This window comes from Nomascus leucogenys, chromosome 15 (assembly GCF_006542625.1).
Source record: "Nomascus leucogenys isolate Asia chromosome 15, Asia_NLE_v1, whole genome shotgun sequence".
Classification (NCBI taxonomy): Eukaryota; Metazoa; Chordata; class Mammalia; order Primates; family Hylobatidae; genus Nomascus; species Nomascus leucogenys.
Genome location: NC_044395.1, coordinates 11,075,305 through 11,094,651, shown reverse-complemented (window position 1 = coordinate 11,094,651; position 19,347 = coordinate 11,075,305). Strand labels below are relative to the sequence as shown.

Sequence of the window (19,347 nt, the reverse complement as noted above, 5' to 3'; positions counted from 1 at the left end):
CCACAGTGCAGTGGTGGGCTGAAGGGCTCCCCAAGTGCCGCCAAAGTGGGAGCCCAGGCAGAGGAGGCACTGAGAGCCAGTGAGGGCTGTGAAGACTGCCAGCATGCTGTCACCTCTCAACAGGGGGCTAGCAGCGAGAGAAAATGAGGAAATTTTTGAAGGGCACCAAGCAAGGATATTCAGGCAGCTCATGCTTCAGGCCTGCACTCCCTGACGGCTTACAGGTAAGCAGTTTTAAAGGTGGGGAGGCAGAGGTTACAGGCAAAGTCACAAGATAATACCTGGAGGCTATACATTGGTTTGACCGAAAGATGCAGGACATCTTGAAGCAGAAGGGGGTTATAGGTGGACTCAAAAATTTTCTGCTTAGCGATTGGTTAAGGAGGCAAAGCTTTGTCTAAAAATGTGGGGAAAAAATGTTTGCTCTGGCTCATGACTGACTTCCTCCAGGCCCCTCAGGAAGAAATTTAGAACAAAGAACAGCAGTCTGTCCTCAGTTCTCCTTATCTGAGGTCTATGTACCAGCAGATCATTTGGTGGGAATCTGGGTTTCTGAAAAACAAGTCAGGGACATATGTTAAAACGTTTTTAGTTTCTTTAGGGAACAAAACATCTCCTGCCTATAATTTCTTTGGCTATTGTTTTAAGTTATTATTACCTTCCTGTTATCTAGTTGCTCATTTACTTCTCAAGGCTAGCTAGGTGCCTGGAATTTCCTTTGAAGGAACTGAAGATTTCCTTTTATTTCCGTGTTTGGGGTGGCCTGCAGCTCTCTAAGAGGTGTCCCTGGTCTGTCTCTCCTGCAGCTGCTGCTCTTTACTGACTCAAACATTCTTACCAATGTTCATACCTTTTGACATTTCTCGTAACTATTGAACATTTACTTTCTCAATAAATCTTGGTTTCAGTTCTGTATAGTTTAGGGTTTTGGCTGGGCCCCTGCCAAATTTCCTTGCCTAATTTCTGTTCTATTCACTTGCCTCACTCACTCCCTCATTTCAAAGGGCAATCAGATACCTACCTGTTCTCTTATCAATCCTGTCTAGGAATATGGATTTGAACCAGCAAAATCTAATGTGTCACTACAACAAAAACTGTAATATGTAAACAAATAGCATTGAATCTTGTGGAAGCCTATTAGAAATGCAAAATGTTGGGTCCCACTCAAGAGCTAGTGAATCAGAATCTGCATTAATTTTCATTTTCATTTCCTTTTCTTTTTTTTTTTTTTTTTGAGGCCAGGTCTCACTTTGTTGCCCAGGCTGGAGAGCAGTGGCACAATCACAGGTCACTGCAGTCTTGACCTCCTGGGCTCAAGCAATCCTCTCACCTTAGCCTCCCAAGTAGCTGCAACTACAGGCATAAGCCACCACACCTGACTAATTTTTTAAAAAATTTTTTGTGGAGACACGATCCTACTTTGTTGCCCAGGCTGGAGAATCTGCATTTTAAATTAACTCTCTAGGTAACTTATTTGCCTTTTAAAGTTCAAGAAGTATTGTCCTAGGATTAGATGAAGCCCTGATGTCATAGACAACAACAATCACCTCATTGTATAATTGAGGCAACTGAGAAAAAGAAATTTTTTGACTTCCATGAAGCTATTGTTTTAATTTGTGGGTAGACCGTGATTGGAACCCAGAACACCTGATTCCCATTCAAAGGCTTGTTCTAAACCACAGTGCAGCTTGTCATTTCTAGGCTTCCCAAGATTAAGCTCTGGTCAGATTTTTACTTCTCTAGCCTGCATCAGTTTGGCATCAGCCTCAGCTGTTTCTGTCAGCTGCTCTTATTTCTGTCAATCTCTGTGATGGTCCATATGTAGGAACAGCTGTATGCTCCTCCTGCCAGAGCTCTCTCTGGCACTGTGCAGTTGCAGTATGTTCTCATGCATGAAGAATAGTATGAACAGTTATACTGTCTGTCAATACATCACGTGACTCAGGCACCAGTGGCAAATTTGTGTCGCCTGTGCCTCAATAATATTCATGGACATAAGAATACTTTTATAAGTTTAGAGAATTGTGTCATGCATAACCTCCTATCACATCTGATATAGGAGAATTTTTGTTTTTCAATTTATTAAAAGTCATTCTTCATTAAATGAAATTTTAGTCTTTTTAGTCTGTGAAACTGTCGTCTATAATCAGGACCCTTCTAGGTTTGAAGTTGGAAATAAATTGCTATATGAGTTATTGAATTTTGCAATTGTCAACCATATTACACTCTAAAGTATTTGACACTAAATTCTTATTATCCAGGGACAGTTTGTAAACAATAGAAAGTATAATTGCTCAAGTTTGCCAAATACACTTCTCTCAAAAGTTTAAGGTTTGTCTCTAAGGTGGAAATCAACAGAAAGACAGATGGCTGAGACCAGTGATACTAAATGCTCAATATTGTGTCCAGCTGTCTACAGCAGCTGTAGCCTCTCCCACAAATCCCTTGAGGACAAGAGCAAGAAAAGGCATGCTCTTTGTTACTGGCCTTGGAGGACAACCTCAATGTGTGCCCTTGATGGGCTGAGGTGAATGATGCCAAACATACCAAGACTTCGCTTGCATATCAGAGAAAGTAGATCCGTGACTGAAAGTAGCTCAGGTTCACCCTGTATTGACTTCCCCAGTGGCATAAAGAAGCATGGAAGGAATCCAAGGAGAGCACCTCAGGGCCAGAAGGAGTATTTGTTCCGAAAACCCAGAGCCACAGGCCTGCAAGGACTTCATGCCTCTCCTCGCTATATCATTAATGTCTTAATGTGGAAATTGTAACAGCGGAAGGGCATCTGTCTTTAGTAGTAGGAGAGCCCAGACCTGTCTTACTGCATAAGCCATATATGTGCAAAAAAGAGAATCCAAAGATTCTTAAATGGTTTTAACTGGTTCACTTATATCCAAAGCACGAAAACACCTGAACCCTAATGTATTTTGATTTGAAATGTGTCATAGACTATAATATGAGTGGTGACCCTCACCGCACCTTTCTCCATAGTTGTGCAACACAGTGAACTTGCTAATTGCTTCTCCTCTGATTGGAAAAGGAGGTGAGTTGGATGGGTGGTGTGGGGTGTCTGTGTGTGTGTGTGTGTTTTGCACTCCCTTTTGTAGTTGGAGAATGTTACTAATGAAACTTAATTTTAAATTTAACCCTGAGAGGAACTAGAATTTCTTTATGGTATTTAACTATGAAAACAAACAAGTAACTAGATGTTTAAAAGGCACAGCATGAAATTTCTAGCAGTAAGATAGGAATTTCTAGCTGTAAAGTAGAAATCCTGGTAAGTTCCAGGATTAAGAGTATGGATTTTCAGTTTGCCCTTGAAATGGAAGCATCATTGTATTATTAAATCCTTTTTCTCTATTTTTTTTCCTTGTGTTTGATATTGAAAAACCAGGAGTTAAGTACCTAGAGAATTTTTTCTAATATATGTTTACCACTTTCAAACTTGTAAGGCATTCTTGCATACTTGATTTCCATGAATTTTAATGTAATCTTACTCTTCTTTGTCTCTGTATTATGTGGGGCAGTACCAAGTATGTACAACACTGTCTCAGATTTTTTTTTATTTTACTCAAAGAACAGTTGCGTGAGCTGGAAGGTACTAGAGTTCTTAAGAGCAGCAAATTCATCATAGATATTCAAATACACTCTACTGAATTATCTAATGCGACCTGACTTCTGTCTTACTTATGTGTATTAGGGGTCCCAGATAGAGGCTAAAAATATGTGACACACTGGTGGACAAAGGAATCCGAACTTATTTTATGTGAGAATTTTGGCTGGAAAAGGAGCACCTGTGAGAAGCACCAGAGTGGGGAGGATCATCTGGTATCTGTTTCAGATATTGATTATTTAACCAAGACAGGGATTTATTTCTAAAATTATAAATAAAAGAACTGTGTGAAGAAAATGAAGGGCTCACTGAAAAATAGTGCCTAAGCCACCTTATATCTGTGCCTCAGTAAATAAGTAGGCATAATGGGGATTCTCCTAATTTCTTCTTTGAATACAGCTTAGTTTCTCTGTCTATAGCAGGAATAACAGCAGATATAGTGGCATACCTACCATCTCAGTGGTGTGGTGTTTTGAGATAATTGAAAGACAGCTCCTTTGTCACTGACATCAGTTTCTTACAGGGGGAATAGACTGCAGTAATAGTGAGGAAGCTCTGCCCTCAGGTGGCTTCAAAGACTGCAAATCAATGAAGGGTAGCCAGAGCCAGATAATACTGAGAGTTCATAAGTATATAAGAAACATCCCTTGGGGATTCCAAGAAACACTTGGTAGAAATTACTTGGTAGTAATTGCACAGGAGAGCAAGAGCTTCTGGTATGCACCTAGGTGAGGTGAACAAGGGCCAGTGACATTTGAAATTTTATTTTGGCCTTTGCACAGATTGATGTGGCCAAGAAGAAATTCGGTCACATCTCCTACCTGTTTTCCTGTGTGCAAGGGAAAGAAGAATGAATGAAAACTATCTTTTATAGTCATTTTAAAAATAGATCATGTGCATTGTATTGAGCCAAATAACATTTCCTACAAAGCTCTTCTTCTAATAACCTAAAGATATGGGATCATCGTGGCCAACTCTGTAAGAATAATGGATGCTGGAAAAAATAATACAAGAAAGACATCTAAAGTTATAAAAGTGTGTAGGACAAATGAAATAGTTATGATGATGATAATTATGATGATATCTACTATTTGAGACTATATAAGAAATGCTTTAAATTATTTTAAATATTAATTTTTATAATTTAATTGTTAAATCACTTTACAGTCTAAATTCTTTGGCACATAGCTATTTAAATATTCTTTTCCTGTGAATTCCCATCATTTCCAGATTTGCTTCTTTCGATGATTTTCTTTCTGGTTATGTATCACAATATCCTGCTTCTTTGTATGCTTAGAAATTTTTGTTTGGATGCTGGATATTGTGATATTAAATCATTAAATTATATATTTGGTTGTATTCTTTTAAGTTGTGTTAGACTTTGTTCTCCTAGGCAATTACTTGTGGACTAGTTTGATATTTTCAGTCTTGTTTTGAAAGCCTTTTAGGAAAAAGCTAGGTCTGTCTTTGCACTAGAGATGATTTATCCCCCTTACTCTACCTAATACCCTAATATTAAAAGGTCTTTTTACTCTGGCTGAAAGAAACACAAACTATTTCCATCCCTATGTGAACACCAGAAATTATATGGCCTGTTGATTTCTCGTGGATCCTTTCAGATCTTCAGGTAATTTCTTTTCATGACTGCTTAGCTCTATATTCAGCCAAAGGCTTCAGGGGATCCTTCTGCCTATCTCCAGAGTTCTATTTCTATGCAACTCTTTCATTTCTGGTCGTCTTGCCTGTAACTTCAAGTCGCCCTGGCCTCTCCAAACTGATATCTATTTTCTTACTCATAGAAACTTCCAGCCTCTGTTTGAATACTCCCCGTAGACTGCAGGGTAGGAGACTGCACCCAGGTTGCAAACTAGAGCAGTTTTAAGGCTCACCTTGTTTTGTTTTTCTTCTCTCAATAATTGCAATCTTGTATTGCTTGTTAGACAATATGTGAAATGGTTTGCTTTATGTATTTTTGTCATTTTCTAGTTGCCTAAGTCAAAAGATAAAATCAAATATCTGTTACTCCACCATGGCCAATATCAGAAGTATTAATTCATTTATTTTTACAATTTATCATTCATAAAATTTTCTAGTATATTCTTTTCTGTCAAGCTAAAATGTGAATAACTTAGGAGTGGAGATCATATCCTGTTTATCTTTGTATCATCAGCATCTCCCATTGAATTTTACACAGGGCCCTAAAAAAGATAAATAATATTCATTCAGCATTTCTATATCATACGACTGATATAAGTGCTTTTAGGTTAATCCTACTTTAGCCCCACACCATTGAACTTCTCATTTTGTAGATAAGTAAGAAACTGAGATACAGAAAGTTTCGATAACTTGCCCAGGATCATAATTCAGGTGTGTTCAGCACATCTTCTATGAATAAATGCCTGACTGACTAATGAGTTCTGGGGAAAAATGACCATAATGTATACAATGGTAATTAAACCATACAGTTAAACTAAAACTCTTTTATTTATTTATTTATTTATTTTTTTAGAGCTGGAAAGAGCCAGAGAGATTTAAATCACAAAAGACTTAGGTGACCGAGAAAAGGACCAACAAATCTGGCCTTTAATACAACTGTTGGGAACTCGTTGTCTAGCAAGTCTTTATTTTATTGCCAAATGCCCATAAAAAGAAACCAAGGCAGCTATTTCTAGTGCTTCAGCAAAATAGAACAACTTATAACTGGATGACCCTCAAAAACCTCCAGTTCAATAGGTCCACACCTAAGAAACCCCTCCTGTATTCCTTTCTTTTTTTTCTTCTTCTGTTTTTTTTTTTTTTTTTTTTAGACGAAGTCTCACTCTGTCACCCAGGCTGGAGTGCAGCGGCATGATCTTGGCTCACAACAACCTCTGCCTCCCAGGTTCAAGCAATTCTCATGCCTCAGCCTGTCGAGCAGCTGAGACTACAGGCACGCACCACCACACACAGCTAATTTTTGTATTTTTAGTAAAGACGGGGTTTCACCACGTTGGCCAGACTAGTCTTGAACTCCTGACCTCAAGTGATCTGCCCGCGTCAGCCTCCCAAAGTGCTGGCATTACAGGTGTGAGCCACTGCGCCCGGCCCTGTGTTCCTTTTCTCATCAAATATCATTCTTTTTCACTCTGTATAGGCAGAGGCTTGGTACCTTCCTGAGTCATACCTCTTTTTCTCTCACTTCTCACATCATCTTTACTTGATCTGGCCAATAGAGGTTAAAACCAAGTCTCTGGAAATATTCAAGAGTGCCTAATAAGAAAACATTTTTTAACTACATGCCTTACTAAAAGTAGTGATATTTTATTATCTATTATTTTATTTAAAAATGGAGAGAGACATTGAGGACTGGATAAGTTGTAGCATGGTCAAAATCTGTGGAAAATAAGTGAACTTAGCCAGGACTAGAATTGGAGATCTCTGAATCTCTGTTAGGTTTCTTTCATGGTATTTAAAAACAAAAACAAAACAACAAAAAAGCGAGGTCTCACTCTGCCACCCAGGCTGGAGTGTAGTGGCGCAATCACAGCTCATTGCAGCCTCAACTTCCAGGGCTCAATGAATCCTCCAATCTTGGCCTTCCAAAATTTTGGGATTACAGGTGTGAGCCACTGCACCCAGCCTCCCTTCGTGGTATATGCAAGATACTTCATGGATTGGATTTTCCCCCAGACATGGTCAGAGTTTTCCTTCAGTTTGGCATGATCATTGCTTATCCTGGGGCACTGTCTCAGTTTCTGGCACACCAAACACCGCTATAGTCATGCAGAAAGAATGTGTTGAAGATAAGAAATGTGTGCCATCAGGGGAGGGCTGGGGGTTGGGGAGAGCATTAGGAAAAAGAACTAATGCATGCTGGGCTTAATACATGGGTGATGGATTGATAGGTGCGGCAAACCACCATGGCACACGTTTAACTATGTGACAAACCTGCACATCCTGCACATGTACCCTGGAACTTAAAAAAAAAAATTAAAAAAATGTATTTAATGTAGTGTATACCAGTGTCAAGTTTTCCTTTGTATCTAGGTCATGATTCTGTTCACTGTCTCTCTCAACACTTCCTGTACCTTCTCATTCCTCAAGCTGTAGATAAAAGGGTTCAGGAGAGGGATCACCACTGTGATGAGGACAGTGGCCACCTTGTCATAATCCAGTGAGGAGTTCTGATTGGGTCTCACATACACAAAGATGTTGCTTCCGTAGGCAATGGAGACAACAGTGATGTGAGAAGCACAGGTAGAAAAAGCTTTCTGACGGCCCTGGGTGGAGGGGATACGCAGGATGGTAGAAATTATGTACACGTAGGACCCAGTAGTGAATGCCAGGGAGCTCAGGATGACAAGGGTAGAGAGGAGAAAGTTTATCTTCTCAATGAAGTGAGTATTTATACAGGCCACCTGAAGAAGAGGGGCAATGTCACAGAAAAAATGATCAATTTCTTTCCCACAGTAAGGTAGCCTTGTCACTACAATGGTTGGAACCAACACAGGAAGGCTCCCACCCAGCATCCCAGAACCAGCAGAAGGCAGGCCCTGCTGTTCATGATGACCGTGTAGTGCAGTGGGTCGCAGATAGCCATGTAGCAGTCAAAGGACATCACCGCCAAGAGGATAAACTCCACTGTCCCCAGAAAGAAGTAGAAATATGTTTGGATCATGCAACCAGCAAAAGATATGGTTTTCTTTTCTCCTAGGAGGCAGGCTAACAACTTTGGGGTAATGACAATGGTGTATAAGATATCCAGAAAGGACAAATTACTGAGGAAGAAGTACATTGGAGTTTGCAGGCGATGATCATTCCATATCAGGGAGATGATGGTGATGTTTCCTGTTGCTGTTAATGTGTAAGTTAACACAAGAACCATGAAGAGAGATATTCGAATCTCCAGGAGAGCTGGGAAGGCAATTAGGGTGAATTCAGTCACAGTGCTCCAGTTTCCCATGACAACTACTATATGGTGGGCAGGGTTTCCCTGAAGAAACGAGAAAAGGAAAATCAGCTTAGGTAATTTTGTAAATATCTGTTGAGAATGTATTGCAGAGAGTGGCTTATATTGGGAGATGTAGACCTGGCATGTAGTCCTCTATCTGCAAGTTAATTATTGTGCCACGTTGGGAAAGTCAAGATATTATTTAGGTACATGTTTTTTTTTTGTTTTTGTTTTTTTTTTTCTGTAAAATGATGCAATAAGGCTGGATAAAAAAACACTAAACTTCCTTCTAGTTATAAAATTCTATTCCTTTTCATTAGATGAAATTTCTAATCTTTTCTATTCATTTGGCTTCATTTTCTCAGCTAAAAATGTGCTAATGTACTGATGTATACTTAATCAGAATGCCCTTCTATTCTGGTTTACAGTTCCTGAGTGGCAAATCCTTTAGAAACGTAAAGTCTTTTCTATAACAAACTTTCTTTCACTTTGGTGATTGTCATTTAATAAAGGTTGATTTCGTTTTTTCTACATTTGTAGATATCCAGAGTGTCCGAATTCTTAAAGTCTTTCCCTAGCATGTATAGATCTGTGAAAACAATCCAGAGATTATTAAAAGGAACAACAGCCCATGGTTCCTATTAATCATTTTAGATGACACCTCATAAAGAAATAATGAGTGTCTCGCCCTTAGATTATGCCTTGTATCTAAAACCTACCTTCTACAAGTTCTACGAAGTATCTAATATATATCATCTATCCGGCTGATCATTTGAGAGCACCATATATAGTGTGATAACATCAGAGAGGTACAAATTATATACAGGAAGGCAACACAGAGGTAATTCACCTCACTTAATTTACTTTGTCAGCCGACATCTTGAAACTGTACTTCAAGATCATCTAGTTTGTTCTTTATCCCACTATGTGAGAAATGATTATTTTGCAGAGACCTCCCCATTTTAGGTAAAAACCAACCCCTGCTTTAACTCTGACCTTGGTGCTTTATTTATCTAGATATCACTTAGCGCCTCCTTAATAAATCCTTAATAGATAAGTTAGCATCTCCTCCACTCTTTGCTACTGATCATGGCCACCTCTTTTTCTTTTTCCAACCTCCCCCTGCACTTTCCTCCAAGATAAAAAAGTTTGCCCTCTTGTTTTATTTTTTCTTTTTATTATTACAAGAAAGACATTTTTAGTGCACAGAATTAAAAAATGCAAGTGCAAAAAAGAAAATTATAATCCGTAATTAAACTTATTAGAGATACAGTGACATTTTGGTGTATATAGTTTTAGGCTATTTTAAAGTTCAAATTACACACCTGTGTATCTAAAATAAATCATACTAGCAGACTATTTTGTAATTAGCTTTTTTCCTTTTCCTTTCTTTCTCTTTTCTTTCTTTCTTCCTTTTTTTTTAAAACAATTCAGCATCTTTCCATGTCAATTCCTAGAAATCTTCACAATCATTTTTGAGAATTGTATAGTGTTTGATTCTATCAGTGGGACTGTGATATATTTAGCCAGTTGCTTAGTGCTGAAAATTTAGATGGTTTACATTTCTTGCTTGTATAAATAATGATCAAATAAATATTCTTCCACCTAAATTTTTTGTGCACTTGTCTTATTAATTCCCGAGAATCTTTTCCAATAAGATGTTTGCCCTCACTATTTGTTACTCAATACAAAAACCCAAGAAAGATTCGTTCTTATAATATTAGATTTTACTTTACTAGAGCAGTTGATAATGTAAAATCACTTACCAGTCTCTTTCATGGGTTCTTAGTCTGAGGGAATAGTTCTATATCATAGCTGGGCTGGGGTAGCTGATGCCTCAATAGCGTAGAAATATTGTGCTCTTTTTTGTGTGTAATCTTATTTTACACTCTGAACTTCAGTTTTCTCATCTTAGAATGCTGGGCTGCACATTTAAAAGGTCCATTAAAGTCTTAGAGTCCTGCTATCAGCACTTTTTGACTCCCTGACCCACCTCAAAGAGTGTAACTTCTTTTATTCTCCAGTAAATAAACTCCTAAATGATTTGCTAAGTTACTGCATAAAAGTGGCTAATCATGAATACATATACTAATATAATAGCATGGGAAATTACATGTGAACTTTCTATACAAGGTATTTAGTTATCTGTTTTTTTGTGTGTCTTGTATTATTATTTCTGTGAGGTTGTTCAGCAGGCAAATTATCCTTTACAATATTTTTTGGTTTTCAATGATAATAGATAATATTTATTGAGTTTTTGGTAGTTGCCAGACATGATCGAAAGCAGTTTACTCTTAATTTTCATTATAACCTGTGAGATAAGCACTACCTTTATTCCTATTTTTTTATTTTACTTTAAGTATATTTTACGTTTTAAGACTCAAGTATTATTTAGATTAATGTGAGATAGTTTAAAGAATTGGGTTCCAATCCTAGTTTTTACCACTTGCAGCTCTTTTTTATTGAATTAAATTCTTCACCTCTGAGTCATAGTTTCTTTTTCAGAGAAATAAAGATAATTCTAATGTTCAAAATGACCTGCCATGAGGTTTAAATTAAATCATATACGTGACAATACCTAATAGATTCTTGCTAAAAATTGATTCTTTTAAGAAAGGAGATGAACAACACTAATTGTTTCTTATCTGAATTAATAACAATAAGTTGTGAAAAGACTAATTTTTAACTGAGGCATATTTCTAATGCATACTTAACCTGAATCATTCCAGATTGGCGTCTGACTCCATTCATTAAGAATATTGAAAGATTAGAGCGGCTATACACAGAAAAGTAAATTTAACAAAAGTTCTATTAGTAAATAAACATATGCAAAAAAGTATACTTACATTGCATCAATTATACAATGTAAACTTTTCCTGTTTTGTATGTGCAGACATAGGAAGAGGCTCAAACTTTATCATATATAAATGTATGAATTAATTCATAGCATTGTATTTTGTACTTTGAATTTATTATTATTTTTGCTAATTCTATTTCTAACTCATAGAAATATCTCTCAAAGATGAAATAACCCTTACTAGGCCGCTGACCATCCAACCCCATAATGAATCCTTCTGATTAGCACTCTCACCACATATGCAGCCAGCCCTTGCTTGGATGACTTCAGTGATTAGTAAATTACTATCTTGCTTTACCACTGGCTGGATGAAAAACTCTTTATCTTGAGTGGAAAACTCTGTTATGTAACTTCTAAATACATGTTCCTGTACTGATTTTATGGATCAAATGCCTTTTCGCCATGACAGCCCTTCAAACACCTTTATGTTCTAGATATCCTCCTTGCCCTACATTCCAGTGAATTCAGCACAACACAAATTCTGGAGTCTGTTTTTGCAGATAAAGAAGGTAATACCTGTGGTAAGTGGCCTTAAAACCTAAAAGAGTAGATCTTCCTCGACTTCTATTTATGGGAGGCTGAAGCAGGAGGATTGCTTGAGGCCAGGAGTTTGATATCAGCCTGGGCAGCATAGCAAGACCCCATCTCTACAAATATTTTGAAAAAACTAGCCAGGTATGGTGGTGAGCATCTGTGGTCCTAGTTACTCTGGAGATGGTGGTGGCAGGATTGCTTGAGCCCAGCAGTTCCAGGTTGTAGTGAGTTATGACCATGGCGTTGCACTCCAGCTTGGGCAACAGAGTGAGACCTTGTCTCTAAAATCAATTGATTAATCAATCAAAAACTATTAAGTCTTAATTCTCAGGTATTTTTCCTCATTCAGAGTGACTATATTTTATCTCTGCTTAATTTTCAATTATTTCAATTATTCAGTAACTGAGTTTTTTGAATATAGAATTTCATACAAGCAACCCATCTAGATGTGGCTAAATGGATTCCTTCTTAAGCATACTTACCAAGTGATGGCTCAGTGAAGGGAACCCGGTAAAGTTTTTGGTATTTCATTTTACCTTCATGACTTAGACTATCCTTCCATTGAAGCTTTTACTAAATGATCTTGAATGTTATAAATGTTTCACCAGATTAAAGGTGACTTGAATTTTTTTTTTAACTACTTCTTTCCTTTTCTCAATAGAGTAAAGCTTCCTTTCCTTTCTTCTGTCAGTTTTTGTTAAGTAAGTGGATGAATTATGTTTTTTCATGGGTTTATTTGCCTTAGAGATTTAGATGAGAACAGCTCTTGGGGATATGGGTCAAAAGAAGTTAATTAATATTGTTATAAAAGAATGTTGGTTCTGAACTTCCTAATCTCAAAGTTTTAGACTGTCTACAAATAGAGCAGTTAGGGGTTCCTTGGGGATTTTCCCAGACATTTTGCTTCTTCCATTTAAAGAGAAAAGAATACCTTAAAAATAATCTATAAGGAAGCTAAAAGCATGGAACACTTTTCATCCTTCTTAAGTTTATTGATATAATCGGAAATATTCCACAACAGTAAATGTTCTAGAGTTTCAGATGCTATGTACTACCTCTCTCTATGTTAGCATAATTTTTTAAAAAGTTCCAGATGAAAATAGAGTCATAGTAAATTCCATGATGTTTTTCCTCCCTGTCCTTTCCCTGTTGAAAAAGATGAGCCATTGTGTAATAATCACATCATGCCATTATCAAAACACCTCATGTACCCCATAAATATATATACCTACTATGTACCCACAAAAATTAAAAATAGAAAAATTATAAAAAGATGGGCTCTTGTACAGAACTCAGCCTAGTACAACTCTGTTCTTCCATGCTCTTGACCTATCTCTTATGGCTACAAGCTTTCCATAAATTTCCACTGTATTCTCTGATTTTTTTAATGAAAATTCTTTCAAACATTTTTTACTTAACTAAAAAACCCTCTTTTTTTTTTTTTTAACCTTAACAGTAACCTGACTTTCACTTGAGGACACTGGTTCCACTGAGTTGAACGCACATCCTTCTTTTCATGTACAAGAGCGATAGATATACATAGCTGCAGGGACATTATAACAATATAACAATATTATGTGGTTTTATATTTATATTATATCAATTATATCAAGTAATATGCTACATGACATACATAAGTGTACAATGTGTTTATACTTACATATAAATTTGTTATATAAATATATAGTATATTTATACTATAGTATTAATTTTATAATATAATAATTTTGTTTTGTTATTTTGATCCCAATGTCTGCTTTCAATGAGAAATTTCTCTGGTTTCTGGTGAAACTCCTCTGAGGCTCATAGCATACAATCTTTTTTATTTTTATAGTATACAATCTTATAAATTTTCTTTGGTTCCACCATTTATTGCCTAAGTTTCAAGAAATAAGCAAATAACTGCTATAGAGCCTTCAAGTAAGACAATTATGGAAGTCATTTTTTAATTGACTCAGTGGTTCATGTGAACAGCTTTCGTCAGGTGTTTTGATTTGCTTTTGTTGATATTCAACCTAAAACTTGAATATCTTTTTTTAAAAATAATCTCAACTTTTATTTTAGATTTTGGGGTACATATACAGGTTTGTTCCATGGGTATGTTGTGCAATGCTGAGGTTTGGGGTATGGATGATTCCCTCACTTGGGTAATGGGCATAGTACCCAATAGGTAGTTTTCCAGCCCATACACCCCTCCCTCCTTTCCCCCTAGTAGTTCCCAGTGTCTATTATTCCTATCTTTATGTCCACATGTACCCAATGTTTAGCTCCCACTTACAAGTGAACACATGTGGTATTTGGTTTTCTGCTCCTGTGCTAATTCACTTAGGATAATGGCCTCCAGCTACATCCATGTTGCTGTAAAGGATATGATTTCATTCTTTCTCATGGCCATGTAGTATTCCATGGTGTATATGTACCACATTTTCTTTATTCCACCATTGATGGGCATCTAGGTTGATATGTCTTTTGCTATTGTGAATAGTGCTGCAATGAACATATGTGTGCATGTGTCTTTATGGTAGAACAATTTTATATTCCTTTAGGCATATATTCAGTAATGAGATTGCTGGGTCATATGGTAGTTTTAAGTTCTTTGAGAGTCATATGGTAGTTTTAAGTTCTTTTAGAAGTCTCCAAACTGCTTTCCACAATGGCTGAACTAATTTACATCTCATCTTTCCTTTTCTCTGCAGCCTTGCTGGCATGTGTTATTTTTTATTCTTTTAACTTTTATTTTAGGTTCATGGGTACATGTGTAGGCTTGTTGTATAGGTAAATTATATGTCATGGGGATTTCGTGTACAGATAATTTTGTCACCCAGGTATTATAAATAGTACACAATAAGTAGTGTTTCCATCCTCACCCCCCTCCCACACTCCAATCTCAAGTAGGCCTCTGTGTCTGTTGCTCCCTTCTTTGTGGCCATATATACTCAAAGTTTAGCTCCCACTCATAAGTGAGAACATGCAATATTTGGTTTTCTGTTCCTGTATTAACTCCTTAGGATGATGGCCTCCAGCTGCATTCACGTTGCTGAAAATGACATGGTCTCATCCTTTTTTAAAGTTGCATAGTATTCTATTATGTATATGTACCACATGTTTTAATCCAGTCTACAGTTGATGGGCATTTGGGCTGATTCCATGTCTTTGCTATTGTGACTAGTGCTGCAGTGAACATACTTGTTCATGTGTCTTTATGGTGGAATGATTTATATTCCTTTGGGTATATACCCCGTAATGGGATTGCTGGGTTAAATGGCAATTCTGTTCTTTGAGAAATCTCCAAACTGCTTTCCACAATGATTGAACTAATGTATACTCCCACCAGAGGTGTGTAATCATTCCCTTTTCTCAACGACCTCTCCAGCCTCTGTTATTTCTTGCCTTTTTAGTAATAGCCATTCTGACTGATATGAGATGGTATCTTATTATGGTTTTGATTTGTATTTCTCTAATGGTTAGTAATGTTGAGCATTTTTTCATGTTTGTTGGTCACTTGTGTGTTTTCTTTTGAAAAGTGCCTGTTCATGTCTTTTAGTTATTTTTTTAATGGGTTGTTTGTTTTTTGCTTGTAAATTTGTTTAGTTTCCTTATTGATGGTACGTATTAGATCTTTGTTGGATGCATAGTTTGCAAATATTTTCTCCCATTCTGTAGGATGCCTGTTTACTCTGTTGATAGTTTCTTTTGCTGTGCAGAATCTCTTTAGTTTAATTAGGTCCCACTTGTCAATTTTTGTTTTGTTGCTATTTCTTTTGAGGACTTAACACAAATTCTTTGTCAAGGCTGTTGTCAAGAAGGGCATTTCATAGGTTTTCTTTGAGGAATTTTATAGTTTGAGTTCTCATATTTAAATCTTTAAAAAATTTGAATATCTTAATCTTACTTCCAATGATTATTTCCTCTTAAGTCATCAACTCCATTATTATAAATTAGATCTTGCCATTACATATAACTAATCTCTGAAATGTCAAACTCTAGGGTATCAATTTTGAACTATATTCCTCTAATTAAACAACTGTTTCTATGCACTTATTTCATGGCTTCATCCAGATCTCCAGCTGATAAATTCCCCCACTTTCTAGCAACCTTTCTGCATATATATATATATATATATATACACACATATACATATAGATAGATCGATATTTTAGAAAACTGCATATATACATACATATGAAACATTTTTTTTCTTTCAGTATTTTAAAGATGTTACTTCACTATCTTCTGGTTTGCACTGCTTCTCACAGGAAATCTGCTGTTTATCTTTGTTTCTTAGTATGTAATATATCCATTTTTTTTGGGCTTTAAGATCTTTATCAATGGTTTTCAGAAATTTGATTATCATGTGGTTTGGTGTAGTTTTATCCATGTCTGTTTTGCTTGGGGGTTTGTTGAGCTTCTTGAACCTTTGAGATTATAATTTTTATCAAATTTGGAAAATTTTTGGTCACTATTTTTTCAGATTTTTTCCATTCTCATTTTACTTCAGTGACTCTAAGTGGGATTTGCTTGAAGTTGTACCACATTTCACTGATATTCTGGGGTTTTTTTTGTTTTTATCTTTTCTCCTTTAGGTATTGTTTTTATTGGTATGTGTTCAAGTTCATTACATTTTTCTCCTACAATGCCCAATCTGTCAATAATTTTATCCTGTGTAGTTTTTCATCTCAGACATTGTACTTTTCATCTCTACTTAACAGCAAATGGAATGTAGACATAGTAACAGTCTTAATGTCTTTGATAATTCTATTGTCTCTGCCATTTCTGGATCAATTTCAGTTGATTGACTTGTGGGTTTGTTTTCCTGCTTCTTTATATATCTGTTAATTTTTTGATTGGATACGAAATGCTGTGAAATTTGCCTTCTTGGGTGCAGGATATTTTTGTACTTCTAAAAACATTCTTAAGCTCTTTTCTGGGGTGTAGTTCAGTTGCTTGGAGACAGTTCGATTATTTTGGATCTTGTTTTGAGTCTTTGAATAAGTTAAAGTACTCTTAGAAGACTATCACATCACAAACACCTAATAAGAATGAGCAGAGGGAGAGACACAGAGAGATTGTTGTTGTGGAATGAGCACTTCCACAAGTGGAAGCTGAGACAAAAATGAGAGCCTATAGGAAATACACATCCCCCAATGTCACTTCAAGCGACATTGTACAATGACATTAAGGGGGCCTACATTGTAAGCCTTAAGATTTTAGGTGCTACACTGACATCTCTAAGCTCCACAGGGCCTAACTGAGTTCCCCTGCTTTCACCACATATGCCTCCACCCTGCAGCAGGAAAGGCTCCCTACTTGGCCATTTTTCCTATCAGTCAGGCCAACTGCACCCCACTCAGTATTCAACCTAACAGGCTTCCATCTCCTGCCAGCCCAGCAGCTGTTCACTCTGCCCCGAATGCCACCGCCCTGTCGCCCTGCTTGGCATGCAGAGTCCTCCTCTCTCAGCTGTGAATATATGTGACTAATAAACTACTCTCAACTTTATCTGTCCGTCACTGAGTATCATGTATTTGGCCATCTCTAGAATCATGGGGCAGAACAACCTCCCTCACCAATGGGGTGAAGAGGAGTGCCACATTTCAATCGTATATGTGTACATGTATGGGGTACCCAGAAGTAGTCTAAGTTGAGGAGGAGTTTAGAGGAATTCCGATGAGAAAATACCTAAGAAATACTGAATTAGAATAGTGGTAAATTAGATAGGATGGCATCAAGTGACTGCCTGTAAGTAATAATTGCCATTTAAACACTTTGTCTTCTCCATACTTACTTTGTTAGATATCCTAGCTGCCAAAACCGAGACAAATTCCTCATTCTTAACTATTTATGACCACAAGACACTTTACTTTTAGGGAGCCCCGTATAATGGAGATAAAATGTGAGAGGGTTAGTCTGGGGTTCAGGGCAAACCTTTTTCATCCATTGGCAAGCCAAGGATGTTATTTTATAATGAATACATTGGACTTTAACAAACATTTTCACTAGTATTTTCCTAATCTTTCCTCTCTCACCTCCACAAATAATCTTGGTGTCTTATATTAAGTGTATTATAACCTGTTATTCTCTATGTTATATTTATAGATACTCTCTTCCAACATTGAATATGTGTTTAATGACTGTTGACTGAATGGAAAGCCAGACACTATAGGGGAAATGATATTAAATTCTCAGACAGAATGACAGGTACCAGTTCTGACTCTCTTACTAACTAGATTTTAAAAAATTCTACTTCACATGGACCTCAGTTTTCTCATCTGTAAAATGAAATGTTTAAGTAAGATACTCTGTAAAGCCCCTTCTGCCTCAAATCTTTGATTTTATGTCTTTGTCTATGAGGGATACTCCCAAAATTACCTTTACTGCAATTTTTACAACAAAGAGAAACAGCATTGTATTGTAATTAAGAGCATGGGTTTTGAAGTCAGATAGTTCTTGGTTTGACTCCACTTAACAGCTGAGTGACTTTGGGACAGTTAACATCTCAACTCCTCAGTTGTCTGATCCATCACATGGGGATAATATGAACGCCATAGAATTATCCTAAAAGTGAAATAAGATGAAGCATGTGAGGCCTTTAGCAGGTTTCCTGACACATGGTAAGTGCTAAGTATCTGAGTTACCGATGACTGGGGCTAAAGGTCATCAACTTTCTAAGCATTTGTGCTTGAAAGACAGACAATGTTTAATGTATTCTCATAAATAGGAATGCTTTGCTTCTGAAACATTTGTCTAGGATAGACTGCTGATGGGTTTGTAATTGGAGTTATAGTAGGCCTTTATCTCTATAGATTTACGGAGAAATAAGTTTCTGTCTAGAATTAAAGTTCTTAATTTGTGTTTATAGATCTCTTATACACATTAAAGGAGTCTGTGAACTTGTACTTGCATGAAAAAATTTGAATTTATGAATATTTGTGTTTTTTTCTAGAGGATAATTTATCTCAATGGGGCTTATGTAATTTTATTTCTGATACTGCTATTGTTTCAGTTATCTTGCTCATATTTTGTGTTCTAACTCTTCGTGTTTTGTTTCTTGAGACAGGGTCTTGCTCTGTCACCCAAACTGGAGTGCAGTGGTGTGATTATGGCTCACTGCAGCCTTGACCTCCCAGGCTCGAGCAATCCTCCCAACTCAGCTTCCTGAGTAGCTGGGACTATAGGTGTGCACCACCATGCCTAGGTAATTTTTAAATTTTTTTGTAGAGATTGGGGTCAGGGGGCTTCTCGCTATGTTGCCCAGGCTGTCCTCAAACTCCTGGGCTCAAGCAGTACTTTCACCTTGGCCTCCTACAGTGCTGGGACTACAGATGTGAGCTACAGCAACTGGCTGTGTGCTAACTCTTTAATTAAAAAACCGAGGCACTGCATTTTGAATACTTAAATTTTCTAGCCTCATTT

At 36.9% G+C, this 19,347-nt stretch overlaps 1 protein-coding gene across 1 annotated transcript; it reads right to left on the bottom strand.

Moving 5' to 3' along the window:
• Window positions 1-7,617: 7,617 nt before the first annotated feature.
• On the bottom strand, window positions 7,618-8,555 carry LOC100582069 (olfactory receptor 6M1-like). Its single transcript, XM_030829440.1, is given in 2 exon segments — window positions 7,618-8,102; window positions 8,105-8,555. Coding segments are annotated over 2 exon segments (936 nt in total).
• Window positions 8,556-19,347: the final 10,792 nt, after the last annotated feature.